General features: G+C 33.6%; 5 protein-coding genes across 7 annotated transcripts; 3 read left to right on the top strand and 2 right to left on the bottom strand.

Moving 5' to 3' along the window:
• Positions 1-1458: 1458 nt before the first annotated feature.
• Positions 1459-4610, bottom strand: LOC9322194 (aspartyl protease family protein 1). Its single transcript, XM_021030546.1, has 10 exons — positions 4088-4610; positions 3802-3937; positions 3193-3428; positions 2826-3050; positions 2578-2713; positions 2427-2503; positions 2248-2347; positions 2107-2164; positions 1937-2008; positions 1459-1834 (listed from the first exon to the last, which is right to left on the bottom strand). Exons 1-10 carry the CDS (start codon positions 4390-4392, stop codon positions 1638-1640), a joined length of 1542 nt encoding a protein of 513 aa, XP_020886205.1. The 5' UTR covers positions 4393-4610; the 3' UTR covers positions 1459-1637.
• A 5582-nt stretch (positions 4611-10192) lies between these two features.
• LOC110229743 (26S proteasome non-ATPase regulatory subunit 6 homolog) lies at positions 10193-12788 on the top strand. Its single transcript, XM_021030541.1, has 8 exons — positions 10193-10374; positions 11005-11070; positions 11170-11260; positions 11343-11488; positions 11587-11806; positions 11962-12070; positions 12173-12341; positions 12455-12788. Exons 1-8 carry the CDS (start codon positions 10370-10372, stop codon positions 12627-12629), a joined length of 981 nt encoding a protein of 326 aa, XP_020886200.1. The 5' UTR covers positions 10193-10369; the 3' UTR covers positions 12630-12788.
• On the bottom strand, positions 10386-17375 carry LOC110229744 (aspartyl protease family protein 1-like). Of its 3 annotated transcripts, none has more exons than XM_021030543.1 (5): positions 16829-17375; positions 16543-16678; positions 15934-16169; positions 15576-15791; positions 10386-10545 (listed from the first exon to the last, which is right to left on the bottom strand). In XM_021030543.1, the coding sequence occupies exons 1-5, from the start codon at positions 17131-17133 to the stop codon at positions 10464-10466; spliced, it is 975 nt and encodes a 324-aa protein (XP_020886202.1). In that variant the 5' UTR covers positions 17134-17375; the 3' UTR covers positions 10386-10463. The 3 variants fall into 3 exon arrangements, with proteins under 3 accessions (XP_020886202.1, XP_020886203.1, XP_020886201.1); XM_021030544.1 differs by lacking the exon at positions 10386-10545 and adding an exon at positions 14898-15375 and having other exon boundaries at positions 15613-15791; positions 16829-17374; XM_021030542.1 differs by lacking the exon at positions 10386-10545 and having other exon boundaries at positions 15416-15791.
• A 2983-nt stretch (positions 17376-20358) lies between these two features.
• On the top strand, positions 20359-22586 carry LOC9320148. The gene is made up of 7 exons (XM_002886081.2): positions 20359-20707; positions 20802-20888; positions 21146-21379; positions 21497-21655; positions 21739-21792; positions 21898-22041; positions 22137-22586. The coding sequence occupies exons 1-7, from the start codon at positions 20570-20572 to the stop codon at positions 22512-22514; spliced, it is 1194 nt and encodes a 397-aa protein (XP_002886127.1). The 5' UTR covers positions 20359-20569; the 3' UTR covers positions 22515-22586.
• Positions 22587-23221: 635 nt separating this feature from the next.
• On the top strand, positions 23222-24295 carry LOC110229745. Its single transcript, XM_021030545.1, has one exon. It carries the CDS (start codon positions 23411-23413, stop codon positions 24161-24163), a length of 753 nt encoding a protein of 250 aa, XP_020886204.1. The 5' UTR covers positions 23222-23410; the 3' UTR covers positions 24164-24295.
• Positions 24296-24346: the final 51 nt, after the last annotated feature.

Below are 24346 nucleotides of genomic sequence, written 5' to 3'. Positions count from 1 at the left end.
ATTAACAAGATTGTCATGATGACATGTCGCTCTCAGAATGATTTGTCACCTATTTAAATAATTGCCCAAATTTTATTAGACTATTTACAAAATTTGCCATTAGTATTATACATACATATATTCCATCAATCAAAACGAATTTCTAATTAAAATTGCAAATAATTATGCAACAAATCTTTCCAAAATAAATATACCACAAACTTAAACAAATGATTATGTAACTAATATTAGTAAGAGAGGCTTCGAGACCACCTTTATCTCTGTATTAGCAAGATCATTAAAATGTAGTAGAGGCTACAATACTTTGCTAATGTTGGTGAAAGCATCCAAAATTAATCTTGATTGATGCTAAAGTTAGTTTATTTTATTCATTTAACGTTTTACTATTTCTTTTACTTAACAATCATGCTATAATACGTTTAATAATATGTAGTAGTGTAAAATCTATAATACGTTCAATAATATGTAGTAGTGTAAAATCTATACTACGTACTCTATTTGCTTAATTTTTCTCCATTAATCGTCTATAATCATGCAATTTCTTTTACACATTTGTATCAATGTTTTTAAATCCGATCCAAACAATGAAGCAGACTTCTTTCTGAGTCACTAGGTTAACCGGGTTCAAACACGGATCAATTAATTATTATTTTAATTTATTTACAATTTATAGAGATTATATAGTTTTATAAATATAAAAATTAAAATTAAAATAATCATATCATGTTTTACAAAATATGAAGTCCAACAATAATAGTAACATGATTAAATATTTTCAATCCAACTAAAACTATAAAATATACTAAGATAGTAGGATAGTGAATATGAAAAACTGAAAAAGTTCTAAAAATAACTAAATAGTGAATACACAAAAAAATCTAAAATCCTATCTTTCAACGGACATTAGCACTAAACCTAAACCGGAGATATGTACGAGTCGCAGGTTAACCAAACATACCGGACGGTTCGGGTCGAACGTAAAAACACTGATTTATACGTATATAAAGAAATTTTTATTGAAAGACACAAAATATTCAACATTTTTTAAAGATTGAACAATTTCCATATTTTAACCGGGTGCTTGTCTCCTGGTGGTATAGGAACCTCGGCTGAGGCACCCGCCACCCGGCTTCGAGTCCCGGCCACTGCGCAATTTACCTACGGGGCGCAGCGTCCCAGACCACCAGATCCGAGGGGCCCTTAAGTGGAGGATTAAAAATCCAAGGAACGCGGGCTTAGGCCCAGTGGGCTAGTCGGATCACAGTGTGGTCTGGACACTGGGTTATCAAAAAAGATTAAACAATTTCTTTATTTATATAGAAAATTATGACCATCAACCTCCTTCCGCGAAAGGCGCGGATCCTGTATCTAGTAGTAATTAAGACTAGAATACGATAAATTATTATTTTCTTTATTGATCTGTATATTTAGTTATTTACATCATAAACCCATACAAAATCTACAACAAAACTTCACCAAATAACTAATATATAATTGTTAAAAATTAAATATCATATACAACATAGAAAAAAAAAATACAACTGTAGTGTGCAATATTTTTTGGTGATTGAACCCAATTATCTTCTAAAGAATACAAATTCGTGTATAGCAGATGGCTAAATATATACGTGTAATAATTAAAGGATGGCCAAAATTGAGAAGAAGAACAATGAAAGTGAGATAGAGAGAGAATAAGCAGCAGAAGAAGTCGACGTATTTGGTCTTTGAGATGGTATGTTCGTGGCCTCTGGATCAAACGAAGAAGCTGGCGGTCTAGCCGAGGAGGAGGAACGGTTCGATGGAAGCGTCCGAGCCGAGGTCTCACCCGTGTAACCTTTAGCCATGAATATAAAGTCAGATTAGAAAGAAGAATAAAATCTTAGTGTTCTTGATCAAACTATGCTCTACAAAGAAGAACAGTTGATAAGGAACTCACAATCAGATTCTTTCCACCCCAGAATCAGTTTCTCACGATCAAAGACAACACGATAGCCAGTCATGAAGTTCTCTGCAAATTGTAATAACGAAGAAATCCGATAAAAATCTTGCATTTTAAGTTATGTGAGACAACATTTTTTGGTTGAGTTTTCCAAAATTGATACTTACGTCCAATGATGCTAATGTCTTCTATCTTCAAGATGGCTAAACAGTAGACATCGGTGTCCTGAAATCATCAATAGGAGAGAGCTTAAGTAATAGCAGCGACAGAACAGAGGTGCGCAGTAATATAACAGAGGCCTAACTAACCTTCATGGGGATTACTACTAACGGGTGATAAACGGGATATGAGCTCCCACCTTTCATTGTCAGATTCACAGCTGGATACTGGAAGCTGTCTTTGTTTGGACTGCGCATAGATAGATCCAAAAAATTTAGTAAGGTTTTAGAGAAAATCAGAGTGATGGTGACTAGAGTAAAGAGGCAACCTTAATGCATAACAGTACTCAAAAGGTAACTCGGAATCAGTTGTTTGATAACGTTTGTCCAGAGCTAGAGAATTAAACTGCAAAATCATATTGGTTACTAAGCCATGTAATACCAAACCAAGATCATATTACAATATAGATGAAGACTTACGCTTTCTGAAATAAGGGTGTAAGCTGCATCAGTCAGATAAGTGAACGAGGTTCCAGAGTCGAAAACAGCATCAAATTCAAGATCGCCGGTATTTCCTTCAACGCTTATTTTAGTAACGGTGATATTGTAAGTAGGACTGATTAACAGGAAAACAATATAGTAGTTAGAAGAAACAACTGGAAGTATATTCAAGGAGATAGACAAGTTCGGTTAAACAGAAAGAAGATATGATTCAACGGCTTGCTTACTGTGGTTGTCTTATGTTCAATGGCGTTTCTCGTTGGTCTACGCTACCTTTATCTCCAAAACTGATCCTACCAGCTCCATCGTTCCCAAAACACATTGAGAATGAGTTAGCTGCAATTCCTTCCTTTGCTAGTACGCTAGGAACCGATATGTCTTCCAACCCAAGCCCGAAAAGACCATTTGGAGCTGCACCATCATGGAATACACCAGTCTGAACTTGACCACATCTGCTCTAGCACAGAAAGATTTTTAAGATGAAAACCCAAAGGTTTAGGCTTGAAACATAATAGATGGTTCAAGAAACATCAAATAGTTTTATACTTTTATTATATCACATACTCGGAAGTCTGTAAGGAAGAAATTACTTACCCCAAAGTAACTCGAGCTGGAATAGCTTTGGAACTTTTGTCATTTGAAACTAAGTGAAGTACATCCTCCACCAAGACTCCGGTAGACGAGGTACCATTAGAAAGATACCGGATCTGGTATGGGCAATTACTTTCAGGGGAAGCGCATCGATCACCTCTTGTACATAATGTGCTATTACAAGGAACTTTAGTACTTGTCGATGAAGCATTAGGGCTATAAATATTGAGGTCCAAACTCTGGTCAACAAAAAAAGGAAAAACCTATATAAGGAACCCAAAAACTCGCAGATATAAAAAATTTCTTAAGATACAACACAAAAAAATGTCAATAACGTAAAATCTAAGCACAAGAATATCTTGTTCACTAAAATTTTCTTACACAAAATTATTAGCTTTGAAAACATAGAAGCATCCTCGATAAGTCTAGTGTCAATCTCACTGTATTTAAGAGTTGCCCAAAGTCAGATTCTATGCAATAATTGATCTTTATACCACAGCTAAACCCTGACTTAAAACAAACCCATAAAGTTCTTCACAATCTAGACCAAAAACTCAAGAGAACAAAAGATACATCAGCAAGCATCATACTATAAGCAATAATTAACATTACCGAGCCACCAGGCGCTTTCAGTTCACGAACACAATTGGTGCAGTCACAGGGCAACCAAAACAAGTCACTTCCAGTATCTAAAGCAACCAGAAACCAATCAGACGGCGTCCCAACCGTCACATTAGCGTAATGCAAACTGTTACAAAACATCAACCAAACAAGTCAGCACAAACATCTCCAAACCTTAACTCTCTCATAAACAATTCACGCCTCCATAAAAAAATTAAACTTGAAACTAACTTCAAGCTCAAAATCAGTAATTGACAACGAATTTAGAAAACCTTACAATCCTAGGGCATCAACACGAATAGTTTCGTTGCCGTCAGAGAAAGTAACAAGTGATTGATCTTCGTTTGCAAGTCGACGACCTCTGATTAACCGATCACGATGAGCCATCACTCTATAATACTTAGAAGAATCTCGATTAGGTAAACCATCTCCAGGTAAAACCCCAACAACCTGATCGGAGAAACGATGATGAAATTCAAACCCAAATTCACCAAATCCTTCGCATCTTTCCAAAACCCAGCTCGAAGCTAACAAAATAATCAGACCCAGAAACAAAATTCTACAGCTTGAGTACCAAACCATACTGGTTCGTCGTAAAAAAAAGTACTCCGCCGAGATCTCGGAAACTTTCCCAGAAAAAAAAAAAACGAAACTTTCCGAGAAATACTCAAAACCCAGTATAAATCTTCTCTAGCTAAAGAGTAAGAAAGAATCAAAATGAGAATTTTGTAAATGAAACCGAGAAATTAGGCAAAAGAAGGATCGTGAAGTAAAGAAAGTGAGAAAGCTCCAAAGTTTTCTCCTTTGTATGATGATGAACTTTTTTTTTTTGTCGCAAGAGTGTCTGTTTTATATCATAAGTCAGTATCAAAGCCAGTATGAGAGCCATTACAACCAGACATATTACAAACTAAAACATGACTAAAAAGGTTCAGTTGATCAAAAGCATAAACTGACAACGATTACAAGAAGAAAATAATCATTAAAAGGGAAGATGATAAGGATAGAATAACCTGCTGAATCAAAGGAGTTGCAGGTTATAACAAAAGTCTCAAAAAACAACCTGACCTTCTGAATCAAAGAGAGATTTAAGCCAAAAGGGAAAACCTGTTGCCACATAAGACTGATATCGATTGCCTTGAATGACACTGTGAGCAATAAGTGAAGCTCCTTTGTTTGATTCAGTGTCTGCATTTTCGATTCTCCAGTTCTGAATTGAAGCTAACTTCCTGTTGAGTTCAGCACCAAAATATTGTAGAGAAGGCCAGTCTTGAGGTTTATTGATAGTGTTTACCATGTCAGTGGCTTCAGATGCAAAGATCACAAAGTTGTATTTGTGACTAATCATACTATCAATAGCCCATAAGATGCTGTGAAATTTAGCTTCTGTCAGAGAGACAATGTTGGAGAAGCAACGTCTACTATGTAGCAAAACTACACCATTCTCATCTCTTAAAACCCATGAGAAACCACCAATGTGATTTCGCTTTGACCAAGACATTCCAATGTTGCATTTAACCCATGGAGCTGGGGGTTTAGACCATGTCTTTGAATGCTTGCCTCTATCAAAAATTTTTGATCTTGTATATTTGGAGCCGAGGATTTGAGCATTAATCCATTGTGATGCTTCATCTTTAATTTTCAAAACCAATTCTATTGGTACAACAAGTTTACCTTCAAAGCAGAACCCATTTCTATTCTTCCATAAGTACCAAAGTGTCCATGGAAAGCTCCGACGAATGTGATCTGGTATGTCTGGATTCTGAGCCAATGTAAGCAGATACTGAAAGTTGGTGTATTCAGAGTGAGATTCAAAACCACCAGGTGGACAGGGAAAGTCAGATAATGCCCAAACCTGACGCGCAATAGAACACTGGAAAAGAACATGGTTAGTAGACTCCTTATTCCAGCCACAAAATTGACATCTCAAATCGTAGCTCATTCCTCTCATTTCTAACTTATCTGCTACAGCAATAGCACCACTCAAAGCTCTCCAAATAAAGCATTTTATTTTTGGAGAAGTGTGTAATGACCAAACCTGGACCTTTAAATCATTTAAGGAGGGTTTTGCCTCAGCAGCTGCAATAAGGTCAGAATTGTGTAATTGGTTAGCTAACCAATAACCAGATTTAACTGAGTAGTCCCCACTCCTATTATGCATCCAACACCAAAAATCATCTTTAGTTGTCACAGGTTTATTGAGAAGTATGAGGTTCACATCTCTGGGATAAAATAATTCCTGCAATCTTTGTAAATTCCATGCTCTTTCCTGAAAGTCAATTAGGGCTGATACCTTAAGGTTTAGATCTACAAAGATGTTCATCATGAAGGGAACCCGCATTCTCGCATCAAACAGCCAGGGATCAATCCATACAAGTGAAGAGTTACCATTTCCAATCATTTTTCTGAGACCTGGAAGAAGCAGTTGACGGCCATGAATAATACTTCGCCAAATGTATGAAGGCCGTGAACCCAAATTTGCAGAGAGGATATCAGAATCTTCAAAATATCTACTCTTCATAACTCTAGCAAATAAGCAATTAGGATGCTTCAAAATTCTCCAGACTTGTTTTGCTAATAGGGCCTGATTAAAGCATTGTAGATCTTTAAACCCCAAGCCACCTTGTTCCTTGTTTAAGCAAAGTTTTTCCCAACTTATCCAGTGAGTTTTTTTTTTATGTTCCAATGAATTCCACCAGAAATTAGACATTGCTGCAGTAATTTTTTCACATGTTGTTTTTGGCAGCTTAAAGCAAGACATGGCATAAACAGGAAGAGCCATTGCAATTGCTTTAAGGAGAACTTCTTTTCCTCCGAGTGATAAAGTGCGTTCAAACCAGCCAGATAGCTTAGTCTTCAATCTTTGAAAGATGTAGTCTAACATTTGAACTTTAGAACCACTAAAACACTCAGGGAGTCCAAGATATGTACCTGTTCCTCCTTCATTGTGAATGCCTGTCAGGGATTTGATTGATTGCTGCACCTGAATGTTGATTTTGGAACCAAAGGTAATTGAAGATTTGTTCAAATTAATCCTTTGACCAGTCATAGCTCCATAAGAGTCCAGAATATGCTGAAGTGAAGTTGCTTGCTCCACAGAGGCTTTACAGCTGAAAAGACTGTCATCCGCAAATAGAAGATGATGAATTGCTGGTCCATTTGGAGAAAATTGAATTCCTTGAATAGATCCTTCTCTTTCAGCTCGGTTCAACAGGTGAGATAGTCCTTCAGTGCACAAAGCAAATAGAAAAGGAGATATGGGGTCTCCTTGACGCAGTCCACGCTGAGGCACTACCATACCAAACGGTTGATCATTGATTACTGTTGAATAAGTAACAGAAGAAACGCAGAACATTATCCAATTAATCCATTTTTGGTGAAACCCTAAAGCAGTTAGCAAACCTTGAAGATAACTCCATTCCAGTCTATCAAAGGCTTTGGACATGTCTGTCTTAATGGCCATAAACTCAGAAGAGATAACCGGGTGAGTCCTAAGAGCATGAACCATTTCATGAGCAATTGAGATATTATCAGAAATCAGTCGCTCAGATACAAAAGCTGTTTGAGTATGATGATGAACTTTGAAGTCAATTTATTTTTCCTGAAAAAATAATAAAATAAAGTTTTTTTTTAAAGATTATTATTATTTAGTTTATTTAATTATAGTAAAAAAGGTGGCAGGTAATTTTCCTTCTCTACCTAAAACAGCAAAAGTCAACGTAGAAGTCATCGAAGTAGAACCACACGCAGTCATCTATGTAAGAATATTCAACGTTTGTGTAAAATTTGTAATCCACAATTAAGAGTCCTATTGAATTATATTATGGTTACGCAAATTGAATTGATAAATATTTGTTTGTCAACACGTCATTCCATTATTTAATGCTTGATATTAGTTATATGTTATATGCAAGTAGTTGGAGTGTTGGACCAACTTTTCGTCATTCTCGTTTTTAAAACGTGATTAAGGCTTTGAATGTTCGTAAGTATGTTACATATTGGACAATGCGTATCAACATTTTTTTTTTTTTTTTTTACATTTTTGGATCGACAAAGCCCGATCTATTGCCAATCCATATTACGTGGGGTAACGTGACTTACTGGAGTCGAACTCCGGTAAAAAAGACGGAGTCAAATAGATTTAACCACTTGACTAAAGACACATCCCCATGCGTATCAACATTTTAATACGTTAAATTCTATATTATAATACGCTTCACCTTTATTGCAAACCAAAAGAAATAAGATACATATGTAATTAATGTTTCATTGTATATTAACATGTATTTTATTGGTATAGAGTTAGCCCAGAATATATCAGATAATTATGTGAGTGGTAAAACAAAACGAATTGGTTCGATTTTAGTCTAGTCTGAAGTTTACCGATCAACCATTCAAGGCCTATATATACATTAATAAATATGTATGATCCGTCGTTGGTAAGATTTTAAACAATTCTGCTGATTATTAGTTCCCTAATTTGTTTTTGTTTATAGGTATAGTTAGATGATCTAACTAAAAGTGGAAAATAGTTTAATGGTTTGCCTATAATTGGATTGGAGGGAAAACTAAATCGTGTTACCGATTTTCTTTAAAATAATAGCGAAGATAACAAAACTCAAATCAATTTTTTTTTTTTTTTTTTTTATAATGAATCGTAATTGGTTTTCAGAAAATAGATAGATGGTTACAAAAAAAAATTACTCCAAAAATTATGATTGTGCGACGGTTTGACCAAGTTATTTTGGCCAAAAAATAAAAAATGACCAAGTTATGCTTGTGGATTTATGTACTTCGATCGTCTGGTTAGCTATTTGTTTCGAGAGCCTGCACGTGAGTCTGAAGAGATTCACAATACTTCTAATAACTCAATAAAGTTAATTTGGTAGACTGATCAACCTTATCAGAATATGATTGTAGCGATTTATGTTTGGGTTATTTTGAAAACTACCCTATTTTTAAGTTATACTTTGAAAATTACCTTTTCTTTTTTATTTTTCATGAAAACTACAGTCTTTTATATATAAAATGACAATTTGGTATTAATTTAAATTTAAAGCTATATTTTTAATAAATAACTAAATTTGAAATTTAGGGAAAGGAAAAAAAAAACTAAATTCAAAATAATTTTAATTAAATTTTATATATATATATATATTTAGGGGCTTTTGCAAAAATGCCCCTTTTTCAATGACACTTTTCAAAAATGCCCCTTCTTTAAAACCTTATAAAAAATGTTCTTAAAAATATAAGATTTACCCAAATATGTATGTAACATTATTAAAACATACACAAACTACATTTCTATGTATCTAAAATCTTATAAATACTTTATAAATATCTTATAAATACATTTTAAATACCTTTAAAAACCTTTAAAATATTTTGTAAAACCTTTGAAAAACCTTAAAAATCCTTTAAAATAACTTGTAAAACCTTTAAAAACACCTTATAAAACATTATAAATACTTGGATCGAGTCTTCAAGTAGTAGTTACAATCCATAAGTACCTTATCAACCTAATAAAACTTTATAAAAATTTTAGATTTAAAAAAGGGTATTTTTGAAAATGGACATCTAAAAGGGGCATTTTTGAAAATAGGCACACCAAAAGGGGCATTTTTAACAATTTCCCATATATTTAACACTAATATAGTTTATCAATTTTACATATTAAAATTTAACAAGATAATATCTAAAAAATTATAAAATCTACCACTTAATATTTGTCATGTTATATAAAGTAAAAATCTCCAACACTCCAAACACATTTTTCAACTCAACATTTCACAAAACTTTGCTTCAATTCAATATATAATTCTCTTTGATTTTTTTTTGTTTTAAAAAATAACACATGACTTAACAAAAATCATGACTTAATATCGGTAGAATGTTGTTATGCATTATTTAAAAAAAATATTTATGATAGTAAATTTTTGGAATTGTTAGTTATATAAAAAACATTCTTATCAATAAATTTATTTTCTATTTAAAATACAGATATTTTGATTAATTGTTATTAAGTTTAAGTAAATTTTAGTAAAGAAAAGTTAATTTTCAAAAGTGTAAACAAAAATGGGAAAACGGCCTATTCCACCCTGAACTAAGTTATTTTATCGTTTTCATACACAGAATTTTTGTCTGTGTTTAAACCCTCATGAACTTCAATTTAATTTGAATTTTCATCACAAATTATTCTACTCCGGTAGGATCCCTCAAATCGTGTGACGGTGTTACTGTTCCGTTAACGGATGCTGACGAGGACGACACGTGATCATTTTAAACGACTGCGTTTTGGTCTAGGTGGATTCTCATTTGACAACAAGACAGAACGACGTCGTTTTATAATTTGGGGGGTTTTTAGTCACGATTTAGGGTTCTTCCTTCTCTTTGTCGGGGCAAAATCGAGGGTTTGAGAGATACTTGAGACGAGCAGAGAGGGGGTCCCAGCAACAGAGTGAGACGAATTCTGAGTCGATTGACGGAGAAGATCGGAGATCCGGTATAAGTGTTCTTCGAATCGACAATTTTAAGTCGAAAGGGAAGTTTGGGTCCGATAATGAGGTTAGTCGATCTTCATTCAAATGTCAGATTTTTTCATTTTCGTTGAATGTAGGTTACGAAATTTGATAGATTGACATAAGCACAGTGTCTTATTGAAGATTAACTGCAATTGGGAGTAACATTAGAACTCGTTCAGACATTTCGTCGAACACATGGTGGACATTATATAATGTTACTCCCAATTGCAGTAATTATCCGAATTTGAATCTAAAATATCTGACGTATTGCTTTAATGTTCCAAGTAATAGAATCTGAGAATGTGTTGGTCATTGATTTAGCTGCTATTTTCTAAGCTTAAAAAGAGGTTGTGTCTGATTTATCTGCAGTTTGAATGCTTTGTGTATCATAAATGGCTTTGTGTTTCTTTTAATTATGAATGTGTTGGTGATTGTTTGTGTTTCTGTTAATTATGAATGTGTTGGATAATATTTGACTAGTCAGTACTAAGTAGTTACTAAGCATTTATAAATGTTTGTTACTTAAATTATTGCTAAAGCTAGAGTCTGAAGAGTACTTGTTTTGATAAGTGTTTTGATTGTCTACGTGATAAGTTTGCTGCAGTTTAGTTTACTTGTTTGAAAACTATAATTTGCTAACACTTTGTTCTAATCTCGTTTTTTGTTCATGAAGTCAATTCATGTTATTTGACAGCTCTAGTGCCGATAACGAGGAGGAGCTCAAAAAGCTCGACGAGAAGTAAGTATTCTGTTGAAGATAACCACTGACTAATATTGTGCTCTATCATTGGTATTGTTGTTGTTCTCTGACATATTCCTTTTCTTCTCCTTTGTTTAGGATTGCATATGCAGAAGAAAATTTGGGTGAAAGTGAAGTCCATGAAGCTCATCTTGCTAAGGCTCTGTATTTCATCAGGATTAGTGATAAGGTATGTGAGCATGTCAAAGTTAATAAAATTGTGCACTTCAGAGAACTTCCCTGGTCATTAAATTCTTGCGTTGTGAACCTAGGAGAAAGCCCTGGAGCAGCTATTACTCACTGAAGGAAAAACTATTTCTGTTAGTCAAAAAATGGATTTAGTATTCTATACATTGCAGCTTGCTTTCTTCTACATGGACTTTGATCTGGTATCAAAGAACATTGACAAAGCAAAAAAGTAAGTGTCAATTTGGCTTTTTGGCTGCATTGCGACTACTTTTGATACATAGCACAACTGAAAACGTTGATCTAACACATTGTGTTCTCTCTTGCCAGATTGTTTGAAGAGGGTGGTGACTGGGAGAGGAAAAATCGACTAAAGGTCTATGAAGGCTTGTACTGCATGGCCACCAGAAACTTCAATAAGGCTGCCAGCTTATTTCTAGATTCTATATCAACCTTCACAACATATGAAATTTTTCCATATGAGACCTTAATATTCTACACCGTCCTGACAAGCATCATAACTTTGGACAGAGTTTCTCTTAAGCAAAAGGTATTTGTCAATGGCTCAGTCCTCTACTTCGAGCTTTCTAAATTTAGTAAATGTCAGACTTATTCAAATGATATAAATCGTTGTTGTTTGTTGAAATTCCTTTCCGGGGATGTAAATTTTTTTGAGAAAATGATAAAGTGTTATTAATTTGACAGGTCGTTGATGCACCTGAGATCTTAACCGTGCTTGGAAAGATTCCGTTCCTTTCTGAGTTTCTGAACTCCTGGTATGAGTGCCAGTACAAGGCGTTTTTCTCAGCATTTGGTGAGTTCATTACAAGGACCATATGTAATATTTCCGCATGCATGTTGTTTGGTTTTTCTTTGCGTGTTTACTAACTCCATTATTGGGGGTATGTTCTCTCAGCTGGAATGGCGGAGCAGATAAAGCTTGACCATTACCTGTACCCGCATTTCCGGTTCTACATGAGGGAAGTCAGAACGGTGGTGTACTCCCAGTTTTTGGAATCTTACAAGAGTGTGACAGTTGAAGCGATGGCAAAAGCCTTTGGCGTTTCCGTGGATTTCATTGATCAGTAAGCACACTGGCGAACACTCAATTTACATTCTTTAGTATCTTTTAGTTTACCCCGTCTTTCTGTATAAAATAAAATATCTTAAACCGGCTTCAATGTTTATGGTTATCCAGGGAGCTGTCACGCTTCATTGCTGCTGGGAAGCTTCACTGCAAGATAGACAATGTTGCAGGTGTTGTGGAGACTAACCGTCCTGATGCAAAGAATACACTTTACCAGGCAACAATCAAGCAAGGGGATTTCTTGCTAAACCGGATCCAGAAGCTGTCTCGTGTGATCGATCTGTGAGCAGATTTTATAAATAAAAAGAAAATTGTTTATTAGATTCATGACAATTCATGATCTCTTATTCTTCCTTTAATTCTAGTCACAAACCATTTCCCAAACAAAAGTGTGGGTTTGGCGTCATAGACCGTTTTTTTATAAATCTTTATAATATTATTAATGTATGTTAAAGATAACAAAAAAAATTATTATATTAATGGACAATTCTTGGGTTAACCCCTAGAGGTGAACCTTCACTCCTTTTATTATACCCAATCAGGATTTGCCACCTAAGAGACCCGGCTAGATAAGAAAAGGAGCTCTGTTTTACTCTGCTCTAATGAGATATAAGAAACTATGATATTCTGTGTTATCATATGTAATATGGTGCTCTTTATCATAATTTATCTCTATCTCAAGCCTTACATCTTGTATATATGATGATGCTCTATTACTCGTTACCAGGTAGAGGCACTTGAGAAAGCTATCAAGCAGAACACTATTTTCTTCTTGGAGACTGGTTCTGGCAAGACTCTTATTGCCATCATGCTTCTTCGTAGCTATGCCTACCTGTTTTGCAAGCCTTCACCCTGCTTCAGTGTCTTTTTGGTTCCTCAAGTGGTTCTTGTCACTCAAGTATGTTGCTATATCTTGTTAACTCTTATAGTGTATATAGAATGTGACATTTTTTTTTATGCATTTTTCTCTTGGTTTGTTGGGTTTTATGTATATACGTTCAACTTGAGAGTAACAAATAGTGGGATCAATGTTTTGTAGAATTGTTGTTACGATTGAGCGGTTACGATGATTACGCCATTACGCACGCTGATTATTCAGATTACGGATTACGGGAATTACGCCATCCACTTAGATAATAATATTACCCTGAACCGAATGCCCACTATCACTCCACACAGTTTTGAAGATTACGCACGCTGATTATTCAGATTACGGATTACAGAAATTACGCCATCCACTTAGATAATAATATTACCCCGAACCGAATGCCCACTATCACTCCACACAGTTTTGAAGAACGCGGTTACGATGATTACGCCATCACGCACGATTACGCTGGTTATTAGATTACGGATTACGATGATTACGTCATCCACACTTACATAATCAATACTAAAATCCTATGAGGTCAAAACATTATTTTAAAAGAATTAGGATGCTGAAGAAAATAGGGAAAATTCCCTAAAAAAGCCCCACTTATTTAATATTTGCCAGAAAACTACCTAAACTTTTTTCGTTGTCAGAACAATACACAAACTAATTTGGATTGGAAATAAAAAACACTAACTAATTTTTTTTTCCGATTTCCTCCCTTCGCCGTAACGGCCGTTAGCAGCGTTATCCAAATCGTCAAACGCTGTTAATTTTATTTACGGAAAAATTCCTAAAAAAATCCCCGACTTATTTAATATTTGCCAAAAAATACATGAACTTTGTTGTTGTCATAAAAATACCCAGACTAATTTAACTTGGAAATAAAAAACACTATCTGTTTTTTTTTTAAGGATTTCTCCAACCAAATCGTCAAATGCTTTTAATTTTGTTTAAGAAAAATTCCTAAAAAAACTTGACATATTAAAGAAATCCTCTAAAACCTTCAGTTCTTCAGTAAAATCAACTAAAATCATGTTATTAGTGTGTAACTTTTTCTAAATTGCTAATGCTTTTTTCAACAATCTATCATATGTGAGCAATAGTAAATTAAAGAAATTTTACCCACTTTGTTAGCCGAAGGTTCTTCTTAATTTCTTCAATTTATTGTTGTTCGCATCAGATATAGATAGATGTTGTATGTTAAAACTAGGATTTAATATAAGTATTATATCGATTTTGATTTTATAAGGAGATAACATCGGTTTTTTAGCCATTCTTATTTATCATGTGCAAAGAAAATGAGAAAATAACGGTATTTACTATTTGGTTAACATATTGATAACTGTTACAATAAAGTGGGTAAAATTGGAACAAAAAATAGGTCGTGCTTTTTATTTCAACTTTAAATTGATCTGTATATTTTTCTGGCAAAGAAAAAAAGTTCAGGTATTGTTTTGGCAAATATTAAATAAGTTGGGTTTTTTCTAGAATTTTTCGTAAATAAAATTAAAAACGTTTGATGATTTCGTTAACGTCGTTGACGGCCGTTACGGCGAAGGGAGGTAATCGGAAAAAAAAATTAGATCGTATTTTTTATTTCCAACCCAAATTAGTTTGTGTATTTTTCTGGCAACGAAAAAAGTTTAGGTAGTTTTCTGGCAAATATTAAATAAGTGGGGCTTTTTTAGGGAATTTTTCCGAAGAAAATATTATCATAAAATTCAAAATACAAGCAAATCTGAAGTCTAACATTTAGAAGCATAAGTTGCTGAAATAAATAACAGAGGAACAAAAGAGTTTGATAAATTTTGACAGTCGGAAGAACTGAGGAACCTAGATGGCTGATTCAGATGCTAAACTGAAGCAGACGCTTTATTTCTTCCTGTTGTTCTTCTTCTTTTTGGGTTTCTTGCCACTTTGCTCGAGCCTAGATGGCTGAATTACCACCCGTCCATACTTAGTTCGAAGAGGAACATCCTCTGATGGCTGTATGGTAAGGCTGCTAGCTGAAGCACCATGAGCAACAGGAACAACCTCTGATGGCTGTATGGCTAGGCTGCTAGATGAGGCACCATGAGCTACAGGGGCATTCTGAGGGGAATTCTGAAGATCCATAGTCTGGATTTCTTCTTCTACATGATGAAATAAACTGCTTTTCCTGAAGAATAACAATTATCCGATAATGAGGTTAGTCGATCTTCATTCAAATGTCAGATTTTTTCATTTTCGTTGAATGTAGGTTACGAAATTTGATAGATTGACATAAGCACAGTGTCTTATTGAAGATTAACTGCAATTGGGAGTAACATTAGAACTCGTTCAGACATTTCGTCGAACACATGGTGGACATTATATAATGTTACTCCCAATGGCGTTTCTCGTTGGTCTACGCTACCTTTATCTCCAAAACTGATCCTACCAGCTCCATCGTTCCCAAAACACATTGAGAATGAGTTAGCTGCAATTCCTTCCTTTGCTAGTACGCTAGGAACAGATATGTCTTCCAACCCAAGCCCGAAAAGACCATTTGGAGCAGCACCATCATGGAATACACCAGTCTGAACTTGACCACATCTGCTCTAGCACAGAAAGATTTTTAAGATGAAAACCCAAAGGTTTAGGCTTGAAACATAATAGATGGTTCAAGAAACATCAAATAGTTTTATACTTTTATTATATCACATACTCGGAAGTCTGTAAGGAAGAAATTACTTACCCCAAAGTAACTCGAGCTGGAATAGCTTTGGAACTTTTGTCATTTGAAACTAAGTGAAGTACATCCTCCACCAAGACTCCGGTAGACGAGGTACCATTAGAAAGATACCGGATCTGGTATGGGCAATTACTTTCAGGGGAAGCGCATCGATCACCTCTTGTACATAATGTGCTATTACAAGGAACTTTAGTACTTGTCGATGAAGCATTAGGGCTATAAATATTGAGGTCCAAACTCTGGTCAACAAAAAAAGGAAAAACCTATATAAGGAACCCAAAAACTCGCAGATATAAAAAATTTCTTAAGATACAACACAAAAAAATGTCAATAACGTAAAATCTAAGCACAAGAATATCTTGTTCACTAAAATTTTCTTACACAAAATTATTAGCTTTGAAAACATAGAAGCATCCTCGATAAGTCTAGTGTCAATCTCACTGTATTTAAGAGTTGCCCAAAGTCAGATTCTATGCAATAATTGATCTTTATACCACAGCTAAACCCTGACTTAAAACAAACCCATAAAGTTCTTCACAATCTAGACCAAAAACTCAAGAGAACAAAAGATACATCAGCAAGCATCATACTATAAGCAATAATTAACATTACCGAGCCACCAGGCGCTTTCAGTTCACGAACACAATTGGTGCAGTCACAGGGCAACCAAAACAAGTCACTTCCAGTATCTAAAGCAACCAGAAACCAATCAGACGGCGTCCCAACCGTCACATTAGCGTAATGCAAACTGTTACAAAACATCAACCAAACAAGTCAGCACAAACATCTCCAAACCTTAACTCTCTCATAAACAATTCACGCCTCCATAAAAAAATTAAACTTGAAACTAACTTCAAGCTCAAAATCAGTAATTGACAACGAATTTAGAAAACCTTACAATCCTAGGGCATCAACACGAATAGTTTCGTTGCCGTCAGAGAAAGTAACAAGTGATTGATCTTCGTTTGCAAGTCGACGACCTCTGATTAACCGATCACGATGAGCCATCACTCTATAATACTTAGAAGAATCTCGATTAGGTAAACCATCTCCAGGTAAAACCCCAACAACCTGATCGGAGAAACGATGATGAAATTCAAACCCAAATTCACCAAATCCTTCGCATCTTTCCAAAACCCAGCTCGAAGCTAACAAAATAATCAGACCCAGAAACAAAATTCTACAGCTTGAGTACCAAACCATACTGGTTCGTCGTAAAAAAAAGTACTCCGCCGAGATCTCGGAAACTTTCCCAGAAAAAAAAAAAACGAAACTTTCCGAGAAATACTCAAAACCCAGTATAAATCTTCTCTAGCTAAAGAGTAAGAAAGAATCAAAATGAGAATTTTGTAAATGAAACCGAGAAATTAGGCAAAAGAAGGATCGTGAAGTAAAGAAAGTGAGAAAGCTCCAAAGTTTTCTCCTTTGTATGATGATGAACTTTGAAGTCAATTTATTTTTCCTGAAAAAATAATAAAATAAAGTTTTTTTTTAAAGATTATTATTATTTAGTTTATTTAATTATAGTAAAAAAGGTGGCAGGTAATTTTCCTTCTCTACCTAAAACAGCAAAAGTCAACGTAGAAGTCATCGAAGTAGAACCACACGCAGTCATCTATGTAAGAATATTCAACGTTTGTGTAAAATTTGTAATCCACAATTAAGAGTCCTATTGAATTATATTATGGTTACGCAAATTGAATTGATAAATATTTGTTTGTCAACACGTCATTCCATTATTTAATGCTTGATATTAGTTATATGTTATATGCAAGTAGTTGGAGTGTTGGACCAACTTTTCGTCATTCTCGTTTTTAAAACGTGATTAAGGCTTTGAATGTTCGTAAGTATGTTACATATTGGACAATGCGTATCAACATTTTTTTTTTTTTTTTTTACATTTTTGGATCGACAAAGCCCGATCTATAGCCAATCCATATTACGTGGGGTAACGTGACTTACTGGAGTCGAACTCCGGTAAAAAAGACGGAGTCAAATAGATTTAACCACTTGACTAAAGACACATCCCCATGCGTATCAACATTTTAATACGTTAAACACTATATTATAATACGCTTCACCTTTATTGCAAACCAAAAGAAATAAGATACATATGTAATTAATGTTTCATTGTATATTAACATGTATTTTATTGGTATAGAGTTAGCCCAGAATATATCAGACAATTATGTGAGTGGTAAAACAAAACGAATTGGTTCGATTTTAGTCTAGTCTGAAGTTTACCGATCAACCATTCAAGGCCTATATATACATTAATAAATATGTATGATCCGTCGTAGGTAAGATTTTAAACAATTCTGCTGATTATTAGTTCCCTAATTTGTTTTTGTTTATAGGTATAGTTAGATGATCTAACTAAAAGTGGGAAATAGTTTAATGGTTTGCCTATAATTGGATTGGAGGGAAAACTAAATCGTGTTACCGATTTTCTTTAAACTAATAGCGAAGATAACAAAACTCAAATCAATTTTTTTTTTTTTTTTTTGATAATGAATCGTAATTGGTCTTCAGAAAATAGATAGATGGTTACAAAAAAAAATTACTCCAAAAATTATGATTATGCGACGGTTTGACCAAGTTATTTTGGCCAAAAAATAAAAAATGACCAAGTTATGCTTGTGGATTTATGTACTTCGATCGTCTGGTTAGCTATTTGTTTCGAGAGCCTGCACGTGAGTCTGAAGAGATTCACAATACTTCTAATAACTCAATAAAGTTAATTTGGTAGACTGATCAACCTTATCGGAATATGATTGTAGCGATTTTTGTTTGGGTTATTTTGAAAACTACCCTATTTTTAAGTTATACTTTGAAAATTACCTTTTCTTTTTATTTTTCATGAAAACTACAGTCTTTTATATATAAAATGACAATTTGGTATTAATTTAAATTTAAAGCTATATTTTTAATAAATAACTAAATTTGAAATTTAGGGAAAGGAAAAAAAATCTAAATTCAAAATAATTTTAATTAAATTTATATATATATATATATATATATTTAACACTAATATAGTTTATCAATTTTACATATTAAAATTTAACAAGATAATATCTAAAAATTTATAAAATCTACCACTTAATATTTGTCATGTTATATAAAGTAAAAATCTCCAACACTCCAAACACATTTTTCAACTCAACATTTCACAAAACTTTGCTTCAATTCAATATATAATTCTCTTTGATTTTTTTTTTTGTTTTAAAAAATAACACATGACTTAACAAAAATCATGACTTAATATGGTAGAATGTTGTTATGCATTATTTAAAAAAATATTTATGATAGTAAATTTTTGGAATTGTTAGTTATATAAAAAACATTCTTATCAAAAAATTTATTTTCTATTTAAAATATAGATATTTTGATTAATTGTTATTAAGTTTAAGTAAATTTTAGTAAAGAAAAGGTATTTTTCAAAAGTGTAAACAAAAATAGGGTATTTTTCCAAATTTACTCTTTTTGTTTAGCATGAGCCATGAATGATAGAAACCGTTAAAGATGTGAATCTGAAGAAAGTTACGAAACAATCACATGCATAATTTGTAATTTACAAACAATGAGCCTTGAAATCATGGGTAAATGCAAAATGAACAAGTTGAATGAAGTTTTGGTGATGCTTTCTTGGACTTGAAGTTTAGAGTAGCATGGACATTGTTAGCTAAATATATGCATCTCATAGTTTGAATAGATAGCATAATACCGCCTCAGTTCATAATATCAATAGATAGCAGACGCTTTCAATGTGTTATACATAGATAGCATACCGCTCTCTAAATTTAATTGTGTTATACATTATTTTGCCATAATTCAAGAAGATATAATTGTCTAATCTTTGGCAAAAAAAGAACTATGTTCACAAAAATCTGATTTCATGTACATGTATAATGGTAAAATGAAAATCAAGTTGACATCAAAACTAAAACTATGAAATAACTATCAAAACTCCAAACGTCGAGAGATTTGACAATTATATTTCAACAACAAGATTAAAAACTAATCTGAAACCGGTTTTGATTAAATTTTGACAGTTTTCGTTTCATTAAAACAAAAACACATTTTAAAAATAAATTAACAAATCAAATTCAAAACCAGGAAAATAAACTAAGACGAAATCAAATCTGGGTAAATCTGAAAATAATTAAACTTTCTATTTTAATGGAAGAATTCAAAAATAAAACCCAACCTTTCTCTATAAAATCATTTAAAACTGTATTTTTCTGTATATAATTTTTTTCTCATTTTTATAAAAAACTGTCTTTTTTTTAATGAAAATAATAAAACTCACATCAAAATTTAATTTGTTCCTTGAAATAGCTTAATTGATTTTTGACATGTCCATATACAATTTATTTAGTCAAAAATGAATTAAGCTATTTCAAGGAACAAATTAAATACACTTTAATTTGCTTTAAATTAAGAGTCTTTCTCTAATGAATAAAAAGTTTTGAAGTATAACTTTCTTACTATTTCTTAACTTTTGTTTTGCATAATTTTTCTTCATTGTGGATATATATATAAGGCACTCAGCCACTCACCTTAATCATCTGCTTAGCCAAAGAAAAAAAAGAACTTAAAAAAAAAAATTGGATACTCTTAGTCTTAAATAATCAATCGAATGATGATTGCTCGTTTTGTGCTCAGCATTCTGATCGTAGCGGCCATAGTTTCTGGTAGTGAGTTTTCTAATACTCGTGATGCAAAAGTAGAAAAAATCTTAAAGAAACTCAACAAACCTGCTCTTAAATCTATCAAGGTTAATGAAATTGTTGGTTCACACAAAAATAATTACACCTATCAATTTTTCTCATTAAATTTTAATTCGTGTATATTTGATAATCTTTATACAGAGTCCAGATGGAGATATAATAGACTGCGTTCATATGAATAATCATCCAATTTATGATCATCCTTTATTCAAAAACTACACAATTCAGGTTCTTAATTAGTTCTCTTATAATTATAATTTTTAACATAAAGTTCTATACTTTTGCTTTATAATCTTATTAGATCCAAAACTCTCATTAGATTATACCAGAAATAATTATACAAATCGTTGATAATCTTAACACTATATTCAAAATCAGGTCAATAATACTCTAAAACATTGTTTTAATTGGTTGGATTAACTGCTCTTGGGCTAGCCTTTCTTATGTTTAATTTGATATTTTTTTCTAACATTGGTGTGTCATAGATGAAACCAAGTTCTTACCCTAAAGGTCAAAATAATGAATCTTCAGAGAGAGAGAAACAAAGTGTTGTGACTCAACTATGGACAGTTAACGGGAAATGTCCCGAAAACAGTATTCCGATCAGAAGAACGAGAAGAAAAGAAATTTTACGAACCAAATATATGCAAAGATACGACAAAAAGAATCCAAACATAATAAATCATACTAAAGCATCAACTAGTAACTCCATACATGAGGTGCGTACATATATATAGTATAATTCAATAAGAATTTGAAAAGTCATGATTGATTTACTTGTTGATGTAAGTGTATATATATGTATATTATATGTGTTTGTGTGTGTATATATACAGTACGCCCAAATCCAAGCGAAAGGAAAGTTTCATGGAGCCCATGCGGATATAAATGTTTGGAAACCTTATGTACAAACACCAAAAGAGTTTAGCCTAGCACAAATGTGGGTTATGGCTGGTCCGTTTTCTGAAGTTAATAGCGTTGAAGCTGGTTGGCAGGTTTTCTTCTTCTTCTTACGGCTACATTTTCATACATATTTATATAATTGTCTTTCATTATCTCCAATCTCCTATTCTTTTAGGTGTATCAAGATCGTTACGGCGATGACAACCCAAGATACTTTATTTTTTGGACTGTAAGTTAATGTTCTTAGTATTATTTTGATTTCTTTTTATTTTGACCAAATATGTATTTATAAAACATTTGTTTTGTGTGTTGTCGGGTAATAATATGGAAATAGGCGGATGGGTACCACTCAGGCTGTTACAATCTTGATTGTCCAGGATTTGTTCCTGTCAGCCAAAACTTTGCCCTAGGTGCAGCCGTTAGTAATGTTTCCACCTTGAATGGTCAACAATACCACATTCCCACAACTATATGGAAGGTTTGTATAATTAAGACTATTTTTAACCATATAATTTAGATAAGTATACTCTTATGGTATTTTAAACTATAATTAAATGTGTTGTGTTATTATAGGATCCACATACAGGGAATTGGTGGTTAAAATTTAATGACCATGAATTTGTCGGATATTGGCCTTCCATATTGTTCAACCATCTAAAAGATGGTGCGACCGAAATTCAGTGGGGAGGTGAAATAATAAACTTTAAAGATGGTTCACTTCACACGACGACGCGAATGGGGAGTGGACATTTTGCAGAGGAGGGATATCAAAAAGCTAGTTATTTCAAGAATCTTGAGATAATTGATGAACATGATATTCATAATAAACCTAAAGAAGGTTATTCTTATATGACGCAAGAGAGTTGTTATAACATCAGGTCTGGCTATGCTAAGATATGGGGAGTTTATTTTTATTATGGTGGCCCAGGTCGAAATCAGAATTGTAAATAATTATATACATAATGTAAATCTAAGCAAACTATAAAATAAAAATATATGTGCTATGGGAAATAAATTTTCAGCTAATTAATTTAAGTCTTTAGACCATATGGAGTGCTCGAATTGGTAAATGCAAGAGGAACAAATTGGATGAAGATTAATTATGATTTGGTGATGCTTCTTGGGCTTGAATTTTGTAGTAGCATGAACATTATTTGAAAGATACATGCAGCTTATAGTCTGAATATATAACATACCGCCTCTCCAACGAGAATGTCTCATAACCCATCCCATGCATTGTAAAGCCCAATGAACTCTTTATCAAAAAAAAAGATAATCAATGAACTGATGAAAATAGTCACGAAAAGTTCCCGCGAAATTAATTACACGCATTAGCTTCTCTTTTAAAAACAAAGTTTGGTCGTAGAGTTTCTGTCAATTATTTCTCTCGACTATATACATTAGAGACCCAGCGTGATATTTGACCTTCACATCATTCACTATGTCAACGTTATTGAATTTTTAGCCAACTCGATAATGATAGTTTGAGACCTTTTTTTTGTCAAAGGATAATTTGAGACTTTGAATCGTTATTTTGCAATTATCCACCTCTTTAATTTGAATCCCAATCTGAACCATGTCCATATATTCTAATATTCATATAGAGTGTGACATTGTTGTTCCAATATCGTTAAAGACAAGCTACTTGGTTAGTCAAATCTTAATATTAAAACCAAAAAAAAAAACTTGGTTAGTCAAACCAAAACACAAAACTATTCTACCCAAAAAGTAAACTCTCTTATATTGCTCATTTTTATTAAAAGTCTTCTTTTATTTTCACTATAAATAGTTTGAAAGCCTTTTACATAGAATTAGACCTCATACCCAAATCAAGAATATTACCTCTAATGGCTACCCGCCCTTCAGTGAGACACCCGAGCCACAACCATCCTTTACGCGGTCACAAAGCCCAAGTTGAAGACGAGATCATCTGCTCTGGTTGCGACCTAGACCTAATCGGTGCCTATTTCAAGTGCACAAAGTCAGAGTGTGATTACTTCTTGCACAAGTCATGTTTCGATCTCCCACGTGAGATCCGTCACAAGTCTCACCCTGATCACCCTTTGATCCTCCTCTATTCCCCTCAGAATAATCATTCCACGTATACATGTGACGCATGCGGTGAGTATGGATCGGGCTTCACTTACAACTGTTCTATCTGCCAGTACGATGTTCATGTTGGATGTGTGTCTATGCCTGAGACCATGAAGCATGACGAGCACGCGCACCCGCTCGCTTTGATCTACAGTGCTCCTTGCCCAAATGATCATATATTTACCTGCGATGTTTGCAATGAAACTATGCCGCATAATCTGTGGTTGTACTATTGCCAGAAATGTGACTACGGTGCTCATTTACATTCATGTGTTGCTGAAGAAGAGGAAAAGCCAGAGAAAGGAGGAAGAGGAAGAGGAAGAGGAGGAGAAGGAGGAAGTAGTGGAAATGGAGTGAACAGAGGAAGGAGCTCGGCGAATTCAGAGCTGGCTGCGATGTTGAAGGCTCAAAGAGAGATGGAGCAGATGCAGATTGCTCTTCACTTGGAGATGCAAAGAGCTAAGATTGATAATAAGTCAAGAAAGCATATGCTCAAAATGATCTAAGATATTATGAACTCATCTATTGCTCTCGGAAGAAACTCTAAACAGTGCCGGTCCGAGCATTTGTGAGGTCCTACACGAAAAATAAAATGAGGCCCAATATATTTATAAGTTTTAGGGCTAAAATTTTTTTTTTTGACCTATTGTTAGTAAGGGGCTTCTGCAAAAATGCCACTTTTCAAAAAT

The sequence above is a fragment of the Arabidopsis lyrata genome (genome assembly GCF_000004255.2).
Source record: "Arabidopsis lyrata subsp. lyrata unplaced genomic scaffold ARALYscaffold_3, whole genome shotgun sequence".
NCBI classification, from domain to species: domain Eukaryota; kingdom Viridiplantae; phylum Streptophyta; class Magnoliopsida; order Brassicales; family Brassicaceae; genus Arabidopsis; species Arabidopsis lyrata.
Note: the sequence above shows the minus strand (reverse complement) of the source record. Positions and strands in the feature narration are given on the sequence as shown.